The sequence below is a fragment of the Brassica rapa genome, chromosome A07 (assembly GCF_000309985.2).
Source record: "Brassica rapa cultivar Chiifu-401-42 chromosome A07, CAAS_Brap_v3.01, whole genome shotgun sequence".
Lineage (NCBI taxonomy): Eukaryota > Viridiplantae > Streptophyta > Magnoliopsida > Brassicales > Brassicaceae > Brassica > Brassica rapa.
Window position 1 is genome coordinate 17,758,675 of NC_024801.2, and position 18,667 is coordinate 17,777,341.

General features: G+C 35.8%; 5 protein-coding genes across 7 annotated transcripts; 3 read left to right on the forward strand and 2 right to left on the reverse strand.

The window, feature by feature from the left end:
* The first annotated feature begins 3,886 nt into the window (after positions 1 to 3,886).
* On the forward strand, positions 3,887 to 6,322 carry LOC103829995 (probable aquaporin PIP2-5). Its single transcript, XM_009105687.3, has 4 exons — positions 3,887 to 4,323; positions 4,632 to 4,927; positions 5,740 to 5,880; positions 5,975 to 6,322. Exons 1-4 carry the CDS (start codon positions 4,020 to 4,022, stop codon positions 6,092 to 6,094), a joined length of 861 nt encoding a protein of 286 aa, XP_009103935.2. The 5' UTR covers positions 3,887 to 4,019; the 3' UTR covers positions 6,095 to 6,322.
* A 244-nt stretch (positions 6,323 to 6,566) lies between these two features.
* On the forward strand, positions 6,567 to 7,810 carry LOC103829996. 2 transcript variants are annotated; one of them, XM_009105688.3, is made up of 2 exons: positions 6,567 to 6,925; positions 7,155 to 7,810. In XM_009105688.3, exons 1-2 carry the CDS (start codon positions 6,844 to 6,846, stop codon positions 7,640 to 7,642), a joined length of 570 nt encoding a protein of 189 aa, XP_009103936.1. In that variant the 5' UTR covers positions 6,567 to 6,843; the 3' UTR covers positions 7,643 to 7,810. The 2 variants fall into 2 exon arrangements, with proteins under 2 accessions (XP_009103936.1, XP_009103937.1); XM_009105689.3 differs by having other exon boundaries at positions 7,158 to 7,810.
* A 1,775-nt stretch (positions 7,811 to 9,585) lies between these two features.
* LOC103829997 (chlorophyll a-b binding protein 6, chloroplastic) lies at positions 9,586 to 11,136 on the reverse strand. Of its 2 annotated transcripts, none has more exons than XM_009105691.3 (4): positions 10,856 to 11,134; positions 10,325 to 10,427; positions 9,943 to 10,231; positions 9,586 to 9,851 (listed from the first exon to the last, which is right to left on the reverse strand). In XM_009105691.3, exons 1-4 carry the CDS (start codon positions 11,044 to 11,046, stop codon positions 9,709 to 9,711), a joined length of 726 nt encoding a protein of 241 aa, XP_009103939.1. In that variant the 5' UTR covers positions 11,047 to 11,134; the 3' UTR covers positions 9,586 to 9,708. The 2 variants fall into 2 exon arrangements, with proteins under 2 accessions (XP_009103939.1, XP_009103940.1); XM_009105692.3 differs by lacking the exon at positions 9,586 to 9,851 and having other exon boundaries at positions 9,964 to 10,017; positions 10,085 to 10,231; positions 10,856 to 11,136.
* An 806-nt stretch (positions 11,137 to 11,942) lies between these two features.
* LOC103829998 (monothiol glutaredoxin-S14, chloroplastic-like) lies at positions 11,943 to 12,881 on the reverse strand. Its single transcript, XM_009105693.3, has one exon. It carries the CDS (start codon positions 12,777 to 12,779, stop codon positions 12,234 to 12,236), a length of 546 nt encoding a protein of 181 aa, XP_009103941.1. The 5' UTR covers positions 12,780 to 12,881; the 3' UTR covers positions 11,943 to 12,233.
* Positions 12,882 to 13,644: 763 nt separating this feature from the next.
* On the forward strand, positions 13,645 to 17,968 carry LOC103829999 (probable pectate lyase 13). The gene is made up of 4 exons (XM_009105694.3): positions 13,645 to 14,010; positions 14,111 to 15,008; positions 15,946 to 16,154; positions 17,640 to 17,968. Exons 1-4 carry the CDS (start codon positions 13,871 to 13,873, stop codon positions 17,866 to 17,868), a joined length of 1,476 nt encoding a protein of 491 aa, XP_009103942.1. The 5' UTR covers positions 13,645 to 13,870; the 3' UTR covers positions 17,869 to 17,968.
* Positions 17,969 to 18,667: the final 699 nt, after the last annotated feature.

The following is an 18,667-nucleotide window of genomic DNA, read 5'->3' on the forward strand; positions in this document are numbered from 1 at the left end:
GAACATAAAACATCACAAAAGAAATAAACAACGAACTAAGTTAAGTGTGGTGCTCACGAGCTTGTTCGCAAGTAGACGGCAAAACTACAAGAGTTCAGAATTAAGAATGTGTTGGCAAGAAGAAAAAAAAACACAAAAACTTTAAAACGAACAGAAGGAAAACAAATATGGCAAAGCTGCAAAGTCAAATTGGGTCGGTGGGTGATAACAAGTTACCAACCCACCTTACCCTCACTACGCCGTCCTCCCTAGTTTGAACATGTGCATTTTCTTCGTTACAAACTTACAACCAATCAATTTTGATATAACATTACTTTTAACCACATTAATCTTTTCTCCAAAATTTATGTCATTACTTCAAAAACACACATAAATATATATACAGTGACCAACATAAAAACAGGTTAATATAATTTTAAATAAATTATTGTTTGACAAAACTAACAAATATAATATTCTAATAAATATTTCTGTTTAAATTAATAGTTGTTGTATATAAAAACATATCTAACTAAATCTTTTTATAAAATATATATCTAACTAAATCTCACCTCTTAAATACTAAAACATAAACAATATATAATCACTAAGTCATAAATTCAAATGTTAGGATATTTCTTATTGAATATATCTTTGAAAAGTGATAACTGTATTTCAATCAATTTCTCTTTTCTTTTTGTTCAAAAAATAAAAATGGAAATTCAGTCTTATACATTGACTAATTTGTATGTATATGTCATAGTTACTGTTTTCCTTACCAAGGTTATTTATAATAGTGGCAAAGGAAGAGTACAGGCTAATTTGAATAAGTACCTAAATACTTAGGTTCTAGAAGTTATTTCCATCTTTATCTACCAACTAAAAAGTCGGCATGAAGCTCTCAAACAGATGGTCCACCTATTCGTAGAGTACACAACCTTTTGTTTGGAGACCGCTAATTCGAGAATTCTATATTATTTAGGTTTGGTACTATTTAGTTTTTTTTGTTGAAAAAGACTACTATCTGTTCACTTAAATCTATAATTGATAATTATAGTTTTCGTTAAAAATAAAAGTAACGTTTTGTGCTCTCTCATATCTATGGGTTCACGTCTGATTTGCCAACTCTACTATCTATTATGAGTTTGTAATATTAACAATTATATATCATACAAAATAATTAACTTGTATTTTGTCTTTGCCATATATATATGTTAAATTACTAATACACACTTTTTTTTTCTCAACATCAATTTTCATTAACCAACGATGAATACAAGATTATAACCACACAAGTTAAACCTAACTTACAAACGATGAAATCTAATAACACCTAAGTCACTAAGTTGGATCTTATGCTACCCAATTTGAAACGTCGCTGCATTTTTCACCACTCGGAAACGACACCAACTCACGACACGAGCTGACCGTTCTTTGGACCATACACATTTCAGTAGGTCATTCATTCAATTATTTGGGTTAATTAATTACACCAACCATAAATTTAAGAGAAAAAATTAGAAACAAAATAATTTAATAAATATTTTAAAGATCAACTGCGTTTTGAGAAAAACTAGTATGCAACCCTACTTTGTCTTCTTTTTTTTTTAACATTGCAACCCTACTTTGTTGAAGAACTCTAATTTTGAATAATTTAATGGACAGTGATAGACATGTTATTCGTGGAATAATTGTTTTTGATTCGCAATCTTTTTCATGCAACATTTTTGAGTCCATTGTTAGAAAGTCTTGCTTGCACCATGATCAATGAATAGCTTCAAGTTCAACAACCACCACACTACTTAAAGAGCATTTCCGCTGTAATTTTATCACCATGAAGTTTCAAAAAAAAAGTTTATCAAGATGAATATCTATTAAATAAAATAAATTGTTATTTATAACAAGTATACTTATTTATAATAATTATTTTTAATAGGGTGAATTTGTAATATATATATATATATAAAGGAGAAATAAATTAAATATCTAACGATGTGAGGATTTTATTGAAAAATGTGTCAATTTAGTTCAAAAATTGACAGAAAACTCTATTTTCATGTGTTCCCGTGCATTTGACGTGTCATGTATAACTAATTTGTTATACTATACTATATTTAGTAAAAAAATAGTATATAAAACTCGATCCATATCAATATCAGAAGATTAATTATATATAAACTAAAAAGAGGTAAATGTGATGGTTCTACGCGACGGAGGAATGTTATAACAGATTATATTGTTTGATAAATAGAATAGCCTCTGTTTGGCTAGGTTAACAATATTTAACTTCATCTTGATCATCTTTAGTTTTTAATAATAAAATCATAATATATTTTCATTAGTAAATGATTAATTTTAATCAATAAAATAAATTAATTGATTCATAGTAATGATACACTAACATAACATAACACAAGTTTATTTATTATAAAATCATATTTTTATTATACGCTCTCTAAACAAAGTAGAAAAAAAAACAAATATTATATTTGCAATGCAGTAACCAGAGATAGAGCTGTTGAAGTAATGAATGAGGAGAATCATGAGGTGTATGAGGTAATACAATTAGGAGAAGAGTTGATGGAGTTGTCGTCGGAGAGTGGCGACAGTGTCGGAGAAAAAACATTGGAACCAATGGAGTAGTGAAGGAGAAGAATCAGTAGGCAGGGAAAGAGATACGATTTGAAAATGAAGAAGATGAAAAGTGTATCATACTATACTATACTTATAAAATAGAATGGAACATATGACACAAATTATTGTTCATCTTCCCCAATTTTAACCATCGCATGATTCTTCATCTTCTTTAAGTATATTGATTCACATGTTTACCTTACAATTGGTGATATTGTTTCTTGACACCTAATTCTATTCAATCATACCGGATTTACCAAGATTATGTTCGTTTTTTGGTAGTCGCGATAGGAACTTTCAATCCCAATGTAATCATAAAGTTAATTCTCATAATTGTATCTCTCTGATATACTTCTTTTATGTTCTCCAACAGCTGTTCAGAATCTCTTCTATTATTTTTTTAGAATAAAAGACGAAGATATCTCATCTTGTTTCACGCGCATGCAAGGATGTGTTTGTTTCTTTTCACAACAATATATAACAAATCATAATCAATCAGTTGTTATGGGTATAAATTTTTTTTCTCTGATGAATATGGAATCCAGTTTCTCTTTTAATAAGAGGATCTATAGTTCTATACCCCTTTTTTGGTCAAAAGAGGATTTACACTTTAAATGTTAAATATTACTCAAGTAATTCTCTTTGGCATATCTTGTACATGTAACATGTCATGTTTCGTTGGAAAACATCAATGTGGCCATGTGTTCAATGTAGTTGGGTGGTCATCTCTTCCAATCCATCTAGCTAGGTCTAGCTAGTATATGCTAATTACCAATATGCCAGTAATTTTTCTTTAATTTGTAATTACAAAAAGTATATTAAGCAATACTCTTCGAAAGTATTATGAAGTAAAGCTTTAAAAATTACGTAGTTTTTTTATATAATGGAATTTTGGGTCAACTGATTACTACGATTTTTAGTTCTTTTTTATAGTCACAAGAAAAATATACCTCTTTTACCAGAATCCTAAATTGAATGGTGATATTACGTCATAACAAGCCAAACCGACTAATGTTTTGCAGATTAGTGCATTGTTTCTGAACCGGACACGGATTAGTGTTTATTTCTTTATCATTTTTTTTGTTGCATTAGACTGTTCATTGTTTGTCCATTCCAGCAAATACTAAAACTGATAAATAATTGATAGAAAAACAGTCTAATCTACATCAAATTAATCAGCTCCGTTCGTTGCCATCATTCCAAAACCTTAAAAATGTATCTTAATAACAACAACCAAAATGTAAAATAAAAAACAAAGAAAACAGAGCCCAAAGCCTCGTCACATCTGCCCATAAATACCCTTCACCGAGTCGCAAAGTCCTACACCACATTCAGTTCTCTCTCTCAATCTCTCTCTCTTAAAGATTACCGAGACATACTCTTAGTTTCGGTGAAGAAAAAGAACAATGACGAAAGATGTGGCTGGAGAGAAGGGATCGTTCTCCGGAAAAGACTATCAAGATCCACCACCTGAACCTCTGTTCGACGCTACTGAGCTTGGGAGGTGGTCTTTTTACAGAGCTCTCATAGCTGAGTTCATAGCCACTCTCCTCTTCCTCTATGTCACCGTTATGACTGTCATTGGTTACAAGAGCCAGACCGATCCAGCCCTTAACCCTGACCAGTGTGCAGGTGTTGGTGTACTCGGCATCGCTTGGGCCTTTGGTGGCATGATCTTCATCCTTGTCTACTGCACTGTCGGAATCTCTGGTTGGTTCCTATTTCTCTAATTAATTTAGTGTGTTTTACATTTTTTCCTCTGTTTCATAATTATTAAAACAGACATTACAATTTTTCAATTAATTTTCTTATACTATATAATTAATAAAACAGTTTTCAGTGAAATTAAAAAAATGATATAGAAATATTATAAAATGTAATATTGTAAAGCACCAAAAATCTTTTGAAATATATTGTGTATTAGTAAACAATATAATATTCAATTGTAATAAAATTCGGTTTTGTTTTGTCTTTAAGCTCGCGTCAATGTTTTAGTTCAACTTATTTTAATGGTCCAGGTGGACATATAAACCCGGCCGTGACGTTTGGGCTGTTCTTGGCTCGGAAAGTGACGTTGGTGAGAGCAGTAATGTACATGGTGGCTCAGTGCCTCGGTGCAATTTGCGGTGTGGCTTTGGTTAAGTCCTTCCAGTCTTCTTACTACACCCGCTACGGTGGTGGCGCAAACGGTCTCACACATGGTTATAGCATCGGCACCGGTGTTGCCGCCGAGATCATCGGTACATTCGTCTTAGTCTACACCGTCTTCTCCGCCACTGACCCCAAGAGGAGTGCGCGTGACTCTCACGTCCCTGTAAGCTCACTATTCCCGTTTTGTTTAGTTAATTACGAGGACGTGATAAAGAGAGTCTCGTTGTTAGGTCATTCCGAAATACACCGCATTAATGGAATACGTAGAATTTCCGTGTCCTATACGGCTATACAGCCCACTATGATATCATCACCAAAGTAGTACTAGTATTAAACAGCATAGAGATGAATAATATGCATTTATTGGGGTGGACACACTAATATCAATCTATCATGATTATCATCTACGTCCAAAAACATGGCCGACCATGAAATTTCTGGAGTTGAAACATTTTTTGATCAATACATATATTTATCTTAATTAACTTGGGAGTAATAAAATATACTTATTAACCATTAATTTTATAGGAGTCCTAACGATATTCTATCTCGCTATGCTTGGAACCAGTACTATTATGGTCTAAAAATATAACGTTTTGTTTAGTAAATGATTTTTGCTGCAAACTTATGTATATTTGGATATTGGATCCGTGCCGATAACCGAACAAGATATTATGAAAAGAATTAGATATTATGTATATATTTTGTTCTAGCCTAGTTTCAGATTCTTCACTATAACAAACGACAAAAGTGGACATTGTCATCAACACTTTTTGTCTTTCACGCCTTTCTGCATCATACATGAATGTCCTTTTCTTTGAAAATGGTCCCAAGGTCCATTTGCAACCACGTATCCTTCTCTAAAACTTTGAGACACAAACATAACTATATTAATAATATTTGGAGTCTACACTACCTGTCTCGTGATTTAGTAACATGTATCTTTTGTTATTGTTGATGATGTGGTAACTGAAGGTATTGGCTCCATTACCAATTGGATTTGCGGTATTCATTGTTCACTTAGCTACAATCCCAATCACGGGCACTGGCATTAACCCAGCAAGAAGTCTTGGAGCTGCAATCATCTACAACAAGGACCAAGCTTGGGACCATCATGTTCGTGTTACAATCTATAATATTTTATTTCTTCCTCTTTGATCTTATTTTCTTTGACAAGATTTTATTAACGTTTTCTCCTTTTTCTTTACAGTGGATATTTTGGGTTGGTCCGTTTGCGGGTGCAGCCCTTGCGGCTTTCTACCATCAGTTTGTGTTGAGGGCTGGTGCGGTGAAGGCTCTCGGGTCCTTCAGGAGCCAGTCTCACGTTTAAATTTGGATTTACTCAATTAGCAAAGAGAAGAAAATAAATAGCGGCTTTTATGTATTGTGTTGGAACCTAGCTAGTGGCATGTAGACTGTAGTATCGAATTCTTGCTTGGTGAAGTGAGGGTTTGAATGTGACTTGTGGGCCAACTTTGAAATGCTACTTCTCTTATATCTATGTCTACTTCTTAACTTTATATTGCTCTATTTTATTAGTTTGCTGAATTTCGGATGATCAACTTTCCACTTGAGAGTATAAAGAGCTACGATCCCGATCAATACATACACTGATAGACATGTGCTAAAACATACATCAAAATATATTTATTTTAAATTTTATACACAAACTAATAATATTGACATATTTTCCGTTAGTCAAATGTTGAAAGATAATGACATGTAATTAATGGAAGCTTACGTATTGTTGAGGTGTCTATTACGATTTAAAATATTAATTATTAAAAATCTTTTTTGTCAATTACATTGAAGTGGGGGTTAGAACTCGGGATGAATCATTGAAAATTAAAAAAAAAAGTTAAATATTTATCAGTGGGAAAATAATTACAAAAAGAACTAAAAGAAAAGAAAAAAAAAAGAAAAAAAAAAATCGGTTTTGACCACAACAAAAACTGATCTAATAAAGTTTAGGTTTTTCCTTAAACCCATTTCCTAAATTTCACGAAATTAGAAGCTTTAAGTTCCGTTCCTCTCTGTTCTCAACTTCTCGCCGAAGATTACAAACAGGATCTCTCATAAATGGCCGCTAGGTTTCTTAGTTTGAAACGAGCTTTGTCTGTCTACCTCACTAACCAACAACCTCGTGTTCCTCTGTTTCAAGGTATCATTTTTTTCTTTATCTCCAAGCTGCGTAACTGTCACAATCTTCTCACCCGACTAGCCGCTATCATCGTATTTACTCTGTTTCATAAGGAGTAATAGTTGTTCTGATGTGCAAAAGTTGTTCTGAGATCTCTTACCTTGGAGTTTCCTCTGCTTGCCTGTTGTTGTGCACTGACTGTTTTAGCTGCTAGTAACAATGGCCGTCTCATTTTAAAAAATGATCTTAGCAGGCAAGCTTGCGCAATCAAAGTCACTCTTGAGCAGAGATTATGCTTATGGGGGATTACTACAGAGGCACTTTAGTGAAACTGCAGCAACCAATGGCTGCTGCAACTCTTCAAACTCTGCTGTTGAACTTTCCAAGGCTCCCTATACCTCCCCTGCAACGGCCTCTGAGGAACTGATTGTGAAGTACAAGTCCCAGTTGAAAATAAACCCGAGGCATGACTTCATGATGGTCTTTACTTGCAAGGTCTGTGAGACACGATCAATGAAGATGGCGAGCAGAGAGTCATACGAGAAGGGAGTTGTGGTTGTACGGTGTGAAGGGTGTGATAATCTACATTTGATTGCAGACCGTCGTGGTTGGTTTGGAGAGCCGGGGAGCGTGGAGGAGTTTCTTGCTGCTCAAGGGGAAGAGTTCAAGAAAGGATCCATGGATTCTCTTAGCCTTACTGTTGAAGACTTGGCTGGAGAGAAGATGTCCAGTGAATAGAGCAACAAGCTCTTTGTTGCTTTAGCTATTATAACCACTATTAGGACATGAACCCTGCAGAGAAAATAAAATATTTTCTATATTTTTATTTTCATTTTCGAGACAGATCAAGATACAGAATATTTGGCTCTTAGTTTTCAAAACAGAAATAAATTAGTTTGTGAAGATCTAGTAATAATTTCTAAAGTAGTTTATCACCACGAACACTTCTTGAATCAGACAGATATATACGTGAGATCTGTAACCAAGGATTTCAAATAGATCAAAATCTCTAGTATCGAAGACGTCACAAGGTTCCATGGAAGCTTCTGAAGAGAGGCAACAGCATAGAGATACAAAAACGAGTGTATGTTCACACAAGACCCCTGGTCGAGTAAGGATCGGTCTTTTAGCTAAAAGATTTGGTTATCTCGATTGGCTATTCTTAGCTTTGGTGTTTCTTGTTCTTTATATCATTGCCTGCAACTGCAACTATGATGTCTTTAGGAAAAGCTTTACGATGGGAAGGAAATAGCTGTGAAGACACCCTTTTTCTAGAGTTGTTTGAGGAATTGGGGGGAATTTTTGTCATTATTTCTAATGGTTGATTCTATTTTTTGCTTTAAAATAGAATAACTTTATAATAGAGTTGAAGTTTGCTTCAATAGTATATTATTTTTAAATTGAAAAATAGAGCGATGAACAAAAAAAAGAAACAATTTATTCTATAAATACAAATACAGTTAACTCATTTTTATTCTATTATATCATTAAACTAAATAAAAATAATAACCAAAATAGAAATTAAATTAATTTAATTGTTTACTTTGTTGGTTAAATGAGCAACAATGAATTTATATCAACTATAATCTAGTAGATCTATGTTGGGCTGGGTCAATGAGAGAAAATTGAAGCAAGCCCCACGGGTATACGATAAAACAAATAATGTAGCAGAACTTTCTTTCACAATCCTACGTGTATGTGATTAGGAAAGATCAACTATATAGGAAGAGTTTGTAAAAAAAAAAAAAAAACTATATAGGAAGAGAACTTATGAAATTTTGTCACATGTTGTAATATAATTTATTTAATGCGTTTTCTGTTAGCATTTCAAAGTTCTTGTGTCCTTGAGCCTAGGTGTTTAATTTTGATTTAGTTCTTCCTTGGCTCCGGTTTACAACAGTCTCTGGTGTTGATGTAAGTTTATCCTCGCACATGCTTGTCCTGATGGTGCGCTTGTTTTGACTTGGTGGTGTACCTTCAGGGTTGGGCTTGACTGCGAGTTATGATCAGTCCATCAGTTCCAACTTTAGTACATGTGGCTTTCTAATGTTTTTTTTTCGTATTATCCTACCTCATTGTTATTATCTCCCTCTTTTGAGCTATTGCTTCCGGAGATATTACTATTTTCTGCCGGCTTTTGTAATCCACGATGAGTTCCGTTACAAAAGATTATAAAATTTTGAATTAAAAAAAAAGATATAATTCAATTTTCATTTCCTTGTTTTTAACTCTATATTTCTTTGTTCTACGAAATTAGATCGTATTGTTTTGGTTGATATATAACAAAGTAAAGATCATAGAGTACCTTGTTTTACAAGCAGTCAACATCAAAATATTAAAAACTTAAACTAAAATATAGATTAGGTAAAATATAGCTCGTGTGGTTCTTCTAGATCTAAATTGGTATAACAGAAATAGTGTATTCATCATGTCAGGTATAAAGAAAACTCAGAGACTATTGACTATCAACAACTACCAATTTTCTTCTAGCATGGAGTTGATAATACGTGATTGACTATTGTATCTCAAAGTCTGACAACTTTTATATGATGTAGATAACCGACCTCAATTTTTCCTTTCATTGGGTTGCAAAGATCTTAATGATGCAAACTTCGTTTCAAAGAAGCATCAGGAATCTGATATTACTAGTTAATACCACAACCACATTTGAGTTCCTAAACTGATTCAAAAGGTTTTAATCACATAGAATTCAACAAAACGCAGGTTTCACAATGTGTCTTTCATAACACAGAGTTTTGATACACAAAGCTCATAGGATATATTACTATCTTTTTTACAAGTCATCAGTTCAAAGGGATAACAATATCGCCAATGTTTTTGTGCCATGGATCGGCCAAGTGAGTAGCCAAGTTCTCCAATGGTCCTGTGCCTGGGTAGGCCGATTGTTGCACACAGAAGCCTACAAACGCCAACAGTGCAAGCCGCCCTGACACACCCAACAAAAACAACACATAACATTAGATATACATTTTACTAAAAATGATCAAGAAAGGCAAGATGTGCGTGTGTTTGTTTACCGTTCTTGATCTCTTTAACTTTCAACTCCTCGAACTTCTTTGGGTCTTTGGAGTATCCGAGAGGGTCAAATGCACCTCCCGGGTACTTTTTTTTCTCAGGGTCCTTCTCCATACTCCTTTGGTGCTCAACAAAGGCAATAGCTAAGAACTCTATAGCCAAGATTGTGGGCAAAGTACCCCAAGGGACTGGGTTCCCCAAGTAAGTGGCTTGTCCTCCAGGTACTGCTGCCCATTCCTGAGCCTTAACCCAGTTCCCATATCCCAAAGCCTCTGGTACCAAAATCCCTGGCTACAATCATAAAGCCATTTTTTTCATTAGATCAAAACTTTCAAGAAAAAAAATACTAAAAGGTTGGATATTGAAGTAAATATTGAAACTTACAACAGCGAGCATAGCCCATCTACAGTGGATGAGCTCTGATTCTTTGTACCTCTCAAGGTTCTCTGGAACCTCTCCAAGTCCAAGTGGGTCAAACCCAAAGTCCCTGCACATATTTGTAACACGTTAGCTCAAAAACTGAAACTTATCAAAACTGCCACCAATCTTAAAGTCAGAGCCTTTATGTCATCAAAAAGGGTTTCAATCATTTCTCTCTCTAGACACACATCTAAAAGGTTTCGTAGTACGAATGTTTCAGTCAAAACCCAAATATGATCATCTCACTGAGTTGAGAGATCTAAAGGGTTTCATTCATTTCTCTCTCTCTAGAGACTCATATAAAGGGTTTCGTAGTACGCAAGAAACAGAGTAAAGGAGACTAATTTCTGAAACGTGAAGCATAAGGTAACTTAAAGACTGAAGCTTGAAACAGCCTTCTAATGATGCAGTCAAAGCCAATATATAAGCATCAAAAGTGATTTCATTTTCTTTTTGACACACATCTAACAGAGTTGAGAGATGTGATTTGCGTACCCAGGAGCAGAACCGTCGAGGTAAGCTGGTCTTGGCTCGCCGGGCATCCAGTGAGCAGCCATTCTGACACGGCCAACGTTCCCGGCGTTGGGGAGAGGAACTCCGGCGGAGACGAACTTAGACTTTGAAGAAGAAAGAAGAGAAGGGTAGACGGCGGCGATGCCGCAGCTCATGAGCGAGTTCGACGCCATTGTTCTCTCTCTCTAACTCCCTTTCTGTTTACCACAAAGAAGAAAGATGTGAACGAGAGAGAGGTGTTTTGGATGTTGTCAGTGTGTAAGAGTGATCGTATAAGTAAGGTTTTGAGAGAAGCGAATCTAAACTCAGATTGTGATTGGGTAGAGAGAGCCCGCGTGGCTTTTTCATTGGGCCACGTGGATTCTCTATCTCTTGTTCTGTCTCTCGTAGATATCTCTATCTGCTCTGTGTGGTTCAGACACAGACCGAATCCACATAATTACCTTTTTGCCATTTATCCACTGCAAAGGTTAAAAAATTTAGAGCGCCAAGAAAAATCGTGGTCTTCCCTTACAACCCAGTATGCACCAACTGGTTTAAAATATCTTTTCTAACCAGACAGATTTTTTTTTAAAAAAATTGGAGTTTAAATATCGGAAAGTGTAGTCTTTTGAAAAGATCAACGCAAGCAACATCAAGGAGGGATTTTGAACAAGATTAGATTGAGAAATGTTGTTACCTAAGGATCATTGTGCACATGATCATCACTAAAGTAGAGAGTGGTTGTGCATATGACCATCGTTTCTGTAGGCCATGCACTAAAGTAGAGTGATTGTAAAGACCTAGCCTGATCATTTGTTTCAAAGCACATACCAGCAAGCAAGCAACCTATCAGGAAATTTTCAGATACTAGTGAATTTGGTAAGAATCCTTGGAACTACGTCTCTTAAACTTGGTTTCTCATTTCAGACCCATCTTCAAGAATGAGCACACACAACAACCCATGACTCTCCTCTCCTATAGTCAGATAATAAATGTATAATATAATACTACTCACGAACTTACTGGAATCTTCACAGATTGAATGCAAATCATAAGAATGAAAGAAAATAAAAGAACACATAAAAAGGATCAAATCAACAAGGAGACTCACTTAAGACTTGAAAAGTACAGAGTTTCAGGCACATAACGGTACTATTGTCCTATAGCTAGTTCCATCATACAATATGTCTCTTACGTTACCACCAACCATAAACTCTTAAGACATCAAGAAGACTTTTGTAATGCCAAGAGTTCCATGCACATAGTGCTTCCATCATAGAAGCCTTTGGTTCAGGACATAAGAGATAATTAATAACATCATTACAAAACCCAAATCCAAGCATCAACAACCAAACCAAATACAAAGTACCAATCAGCTTCAAGAACAAATAGCTCTTTCAACCACCTCCTGCAACTCCCCACTCTGAAACGCCTCGAGAGTGATGTCACAACCACCGAAGAACTCGCCGCCGATGTAGAGCTGAGGAAACGTGGGCCAATTGGAGTACTCTTTCAGCCCTTGCCTCAGCATCTCGTTCTCCAGAATGTTCACGTCTTCGAAAGGCACGTTCAGATTCTTCAGGATCTGCACCACCGTGTTCGAGAATCCGCACATCGGGAAATCTCTCGTTCCTTTCATGAACAACACGACTTTCTCCGAGTTCACCAGCTTCTCCAGCGTATCTCTCAGCTGCGGCGTGAGCGCCGCCGACGCCGAGCACCGGAACTTCGCGGCGGGAGATGATGGTTTGAGTTTGGGTAGGAGATTCGAACGGGTGATGGAGATCGGTTGGTGGAGGTTGTGGACGGCGAGTGATGCCGACGGTTTGGAGACGAATCTGTGAGACTGTGGTTTGTTGATAACTGAGGAGGAGACGGCGGCGGTTGGAGTTACAGACGGCGTTTTGATAGATCGGAGAGCCATTTTTTTCCGGATTTGGAATTGTGGAAATTGAAAAGAGTAATGATTTATTAGCCACACATACGTAACGCGAGAGGGGGATATGATAAAACTTGTTTCCAAACAGAACTAAGCCTGTAGGTTATCAAGTGATGGCTCAAAAGTCTTAACCGAACTCCGTGACAGAGGACACAAATCGCCGAGAGAGCACCAAGAAAAGCTTCGGTTTTTTCCGGTTTATATTATATTTTTCGTTCTTATGGAAATGATATCTAATTGAACCGAATTATATTTTGATTCTGTTCGGAACTTTTTTTTATATGAGATTATGTTCGGAACTCGAGTTATTCGATTTTGTTTCCGGTATATATTATTAAAACAATTTTTTTGATAGTCATTTTTAAATTTTTGTTACAAAAATAGTTTTCAATGATAAAAATAATAAAATAATTATTTTTTTTAATTTTTTTTTTAATATTTTTTTTTTATTTTTTAAAATCGAAACACTATTCTCAAAACTCCGTTTTAAAAGCTATTTTTGTAAAAATAAACCAATATATTTTAGCTAAACCAATATATTTAATCTCAATTTATTAGGCTAATTAAGTGAAATGCAAAAATTATTTGGAAAATATTCGGTTGTAGACTGTAGTTAAGGACAATAATCGAGTTTTTCATTTTAGTTTATTTAGTTGATGTTTGTTGAACCGATTGGTGCGAGTTTGCTGAACCGAACAAAACCGGGCACTGATCTAATTTTTAAAACACACCTACATAATGCGAAGGATATAATATAATAAACCACTAAAGCCCATTGGCCCAATATGAGTACAGGCTTAGTTACAAAGTGAAAGCTCAAAACTCGAAACAGAATAAAAAGCTCAAGCGAAGACCCATTTTATCCATCCACTGTCTCCAGCAGTCAGCAGAAGCAAGAAAAAAAAAAGAGAGGAGAGAGAACATCTTCTTCTTCTTCGTAGCTCTCTCTCTCTCTCTCTCTCTCATGTGGATTCCAAATCCTTCTCTGCTTCTCCTTCCTCACATTTCTCAACCAACATTCTTCTTCTTTTGACACTTTCAACACACTGCAAGTACTACTCAATCCGCCATTAACGATGCATCCTCCTCACTTCTCCATCTCCATTCTCCTGCTCTGCCTCTTCTTCTTCACACTTCTCGAAGCTACTAAACCACTAAACCTCACTCTCCCTCACCAACACCCTTCTCCTGACTCCGTCGCTCTCCACGTCACAAGGTAAAAAACAACATCCTTTCTCTCTCTCTCTCTCTCTCTAATCTCCACATTTTCCTCGAAAATAAACAAAACTCTCTTCTTCTCCCTCCATTTCCCACAGTACAATCAATGCATCCCTCTCACGGAGACAACTCACCTCCTCCTCCTCCTCCACTTGCGGCACCGGAAACCCAATCGACGACTGCTGGCGCTGCGACTCCTCCGACTGGTCCTCCAACCGCCAAAGACTCGCCGACTGCTCTATCGGCTTCGGCTCCGGCACCCTCGGCGGCAAAAACGGCCGGATCTACGTCGTCACAGACTCTTCCGACAACAACCCCGCCAACCCAACTCCGGGAACACTCCGTCACGCCGTCATCCAAGAAGAGCCCCTCTGGATCGTCTTCTCCTCCAACATGTTCATCCGCTTAAAACAAGAACTCATCATCAACAGCTACAAGACCATCGACGGCCGCGGCGCCGCCGTCCACGTCACCGGCAACGGCTGCCTAACCATCCAGTACGTGCAGCACGTCATCATCCACAACATCCACATCTACGACTGTAAACCTTCCGGAGGCGCCGTCGTCGCCGCGTCGCCCACGAAAGTCGGGAGGAGAGGTAGATCCGACGGCGACGGGATCTCTATCTTCGGATCTCAGAAGATCTGGGTCGACCACTGCTCCTTGAGTCATTGCACCGATGGGCTTATCGATGTGGTGTTGGGCTCGACGGCGATTACGATATCGAATAATTACTTCACTCATCATGATGAGGTGATGCTGTTGGGTCATGATGATAAGTACGTGCTGGATACGGGGATGCAGGTGACGATTGCGTTTAATCATTTCGGACAGGGGCTTGTTCAGAGGATGCCCAGGTGTCGGAGAGGGTATATTCATGTCGTGAATAATGATTTTACTTCGTGGAAGATGTATGCTATTGGTGGTAGTGGTAATCCCACTATTAACAGTCAAGGGAATCGTTACTCTGCTCCTTCTGATCCTAGCGCCAAAGAGGTAAACTTTGTCAACTTTGGTGATTTTTAAAGTTTTAGAGTTACCCATATCGAAAGATCTTTCCTTTTTTGGTCATTTTGAGTAGCTTTTGCTTAAATGTTTCAGAAATTTGAAGGGTTTTAGTTATAGAGATTTTAGGCTGTTTTACTAGACTTTGATTTTGATTACAAGTTTTTGGATTGCTCATATCGAAAGATCTTTCCTTTTTTGGTTATTTTGAGTAGCTTTGCTTGAGATTTTAGGCTATTTTAATTTTACTATGGACTTTGATTTTGATTACAAGTTTTTGTATTACCATATAGAAAGATCTTTCCTTTTATTTTACAAAACAAAATCTTTCCTTTTTTTATTATTTTGAGTAGCTTTTGATTAATCGTTTCTGAACATTTTAGGGTTTTAGTTAGTTTTATGGAGAGATTTTAGGAGGATCTTTTTTTTTTTTGGCATCACTTTAGGAGGATCTTGTTACCAGTTAAGTTTTCTTTTTGCAATTGAGTAATGAGGAGTTCTCATTGGTCCATTTTGGCTAGTAAAGATGGTCCTTTGAATCCAGTTCATCTTTCACATGGACAGTTGTTAATCTTTCTGCTAGGTGTGAAAAGTATATGAAAATATCTTATACTTTCAATATTTAAAATTTTATTTAATGAAACAGCATTGTGCCGTTGACAAAAAAAAAGAAACAGCATTGTGCCATTGTGTAGACGGTAAAAGAATGAAAAGAATCTTATTTTTATAAGCTTTGGGTCTAGGAGTAGTGAGACAGTGATGGTATGTGTATAATATTAGTGTATGACAGCCATGTGGGCTGCTTCTCTCTGTCCACACACTTTTCTTCTTCTTCATCACTCTTTTTAATACTCTTTTTAATACCACGCTCCACGGTAGCGCGTGAAGCACATATAGCTGATTGTGAGGGATTTTTTGGTTGAAGCAGGTGACGAAGCGAGTGGATTCGACAGACGATGGTGAGTGGGCGAATTGGAACTGGAGAACAGAAGGAGATTTGATGGAGAACGGAGCTTTCTTTGTGGCGTCTGGTGAAGGAGTGAGCACACTGTACTCTAAAGCTTCGAGTGTTGAGCCTAAAGCTGCGGCTCTCGTAGACCAGCTCACTCAAAACGCTGGCGTTTTCGGCGGTCCCAGGTACTTTTTCACTTTTATGATTGTGTTTTTGCTTGGTCTTTGAAAAATACCAGAAAATACCAAACATTGTGAAGTGCATGATCATCATTCATGTCCATGTTTAATGTTACTAATTAGATTAGCTGTGAAACCGCGTGTTTAGGGCATGATTTGCTAACATCATCGAGTTAAGGAACTGAAGAACCTGTATTTTTTTTTTTCTTTTGTTGTTGTTGTTGTGTGTTTAGTTTAGTTCTTTCTTAAGCGTCTGACTGAATGTCATCAATAGAGTCACACTTTTAGCGATAAGACTATTTACTCCACGTTCAGCTCATGTTTTACCAATCAGGTAAAATAAAAGTTATCTTTGTTTGCGCTCGTTACTGTTTAAAAAAGGGTAAATAGGCTACTTTTTTATCTCACTGTGAGTGTGATTGGTAACATGTGGCGTAAGTGAGAGTAAATGAGAGAGAAAAAATAAGGAAGAAAAAAAAATGAAAATATTTATCTCGCCGAGTTTAACTACATTTATGTAGAGTAAAATTGTGTCTCATAAACAGTGTAAAGTAGAGTAAATGGGCGTTAAAATCTTGTACTTGTTTTCTACCTGATTGGTGAAAAAGGAGAGTAAACGGACGTTAAATTCTTTTACTCCAGTTTTGTTGCGCTATACCTGCAATACAGTCAGACACTGTTTTTCCAGAGAAAATAAGTTACGCTGCTTACTGTTTTCTTTTTTACTTTTTTTTTTTTTTGTCAACGTTTTCTTTTTTACTTATTTATTCTTTTATCTTCCTTTCCATTTACTCTATTTTTTTTACTCCTATTTACTCCACTATCTACCAGTCACACTTAGAGTCTAGTGTGTATGTTATAAATAATCATGCTCTAAAGATTTTTGTAAGTCGAGTTTGTTTGTGATCTTTTCAAAAAGCCAGTTTATTAAAATTATATCGAGTCAATTAAGAAATAAAAAATCATCTTGATTATTTATAAGATAAAATATCATTTGGATTTAATTATAAAGAATCTAACCAACTCATAGTTTTGGAAAATTAAAGTGAATATCATTTCAGACGTTAGATATTTGGCAGTATTCCAGAACTTAAGTAGACGATGCACGTGATCGTCTGCCTGGAGAACCGACCAACTTGACTAGTGTCTGAATTATTTTTAGACTATACTCTTTCAAGTTTTTTTGTCAATTTAGGGAAATGTCTGTCATATTTTAAAATTTTAATTAAGATATGTATGATTGATGATGCATCTACATTTTAATAGTCCTTTTATAATACGCAAAAAGTCAAGAAATTTTTGGGTGTTATGATGTAATTATCATGGAAATGTAGTTAAGAGAGATGGGACCCTTAAGAAGAAAAAGATGATTCCACTTTTAATGGATCCATTATACCTTTTAAATCGCATTAATGCATCATTTGACTTTTTTATCATAACATGGTCGATTTTTTAGGCAAAACATATTCTAATGATTTTTGGGGTGAGCAGGGATGATCAAGGTCAGAGCGGCGATTCTTATTCTGGTTATGGAGGCGGCGGCGCTGGAGGGACGGGCGCTATAGGTGGTACGTCAAGAGGAAGCAGCAGCAATAGTGACAACAATTTCTTCGGGATGATATTCGGAAACAATGCACCGCCTCGACCACGTTTAACGTTATTGTTGTTGTCTTTGTTAATGATTTGTGTTTTGTCGACATCAACTCTATTATTGTGGTAGACCACAAGGATAACTTAATAGGATTCGGACCGTCCAATTGATTGGTTCTTTTGGTGTAACATGGGTGGCTCATTATTATTTTATTCGTTTGTGTTCACAAGATTACAAAACCAAAATGGGAATGCGAAGGCAATTTTTAAAGAAAACCCAGTCTCATCAAATCAAATGCAGCGTTTCATCAAGTTGTTAACCTTTTCATCTTTCTCTTACACCACTATCTTATTGTGTCCAATACCTTTTCTCCTTTCACCACACTGACCTTAAAAAAGTGTTGTGTGGAAATAAAGTGTGTATTGCTTTGTTGAATGTTAGACCCAGGCGTTTGGGTTTGGATAGGGTTTTCGAGTTACACCTCATATGTCCCATTCGGAGTTTATATATGTTTGGGTCGAATAATTTTTGTAATTCTGTATGAGATATATTTTGGATTCAAAGTTTCAAACTCATTTCAGATTCAATTAATAATACTTCAAATTTGAATATTTTTAGATATTATATCAAAATAAATATGAAATCTCTCTTATTAAAATATAAAACATTCTCTTAGACACAACTATCCTTTGTAGGATTTTAAATTAAATACACACTCGATTATAAAGTAATTATGGAAACAATAGTATATTACTATCTATGTTTTCAAACAGCACAATAATTAATTTTGTGTCCAAACAATGTAAAACATTTGTCACATTTTTTAATAAATTTTTAACTAATTTTCTTTCCAATTATTTGATAAACTAAAAATTGACTAAAACATTCAAATAATTTATGAAAAAATAAAAAATAAGTATTTTGCAGG